General features: G+C 34.4%; 1 protein-coding gene across 3 annotated transcripts in view; it reads right to left on the bottom strand.

Annotated features, from left to right (window-relative positions):
* Positions 1-164: 164 nt before the first annotated feature.
* Positions 165-419, bottom strand: part of Fuca (alpha-L-fucosidase) — a 3,623-nt gene continuing 3,368 nt past the window's right edge. For 2 of the 3 annotated variants that reach the window (XM_026810894.1, XM_018038122.2), the window contains one exon: positions 165-273. In XM_026810894.1, the coding sequence (XP_026666695.1) occupies positions 181-273 (93 nt within the window). In that variant the 3' untranslated portion in view covers positions 165-180. The remainder of the gene's footprint in view (positions 274-419) is intronic. The other variant, XM_018038132.2, reaches the window with a different exon arrangement.

Genomic DNA, 419 nt, shown 5'->3' with positions numbered 1-419 from the left:
AATTAATCGATAACAAAAGCCATCGAAGTTGTAATTATATCATTTTCCGTCTTTTCCGCCCTAGGGCGGGAATGTGCTATTTTGCGCTCGCTAAACATGCACGAGAAACCGAATTTCGCGTCCGGAGGGTCAAAAAATATATTATTTTCAATAAGAAAAACATATGTTAATCGTTATCTATTACTTTTGTTTTATTTTCAATACCCAAGCTGGTTGCCCTTTGTGACATTCTGCTGGTAAGAGTACAGTCAAGCCTCCACTATCTTGATTCCACTGCAATTAAACGAATGTTGTTATTTTATGTACAGTGAACAGCGAATCTGAAGCAACACCTTTTAATACTGAATTACTTTTTTAAAATCATCCCAAACAATTACAGTTTTCAAGTAGTTTGTTAAATGATGTGTAAAGAAAATTTC

This window comes from Ceratina calcarata, unplaced genomic scaffold, assembly GCF_001652005.2.
Source record: "Ceratina calcarata isolate Rehan_Ccalc_2016 unplaced genomic scaffold, ASM165200v1 scaffold110.2, whole genome shotgun sequence".
NCBI lineage: Eukaryota > Metazoa > Arthropoda > Insecta > Hymenoptera > Apidae > Ceratina > Ceratina calcarata.
The sequence above is the reverse complement of the archived record's forward strand: the minus strand, read 5'-3'. Positions and strand labels throughout refer to the sequence as shown.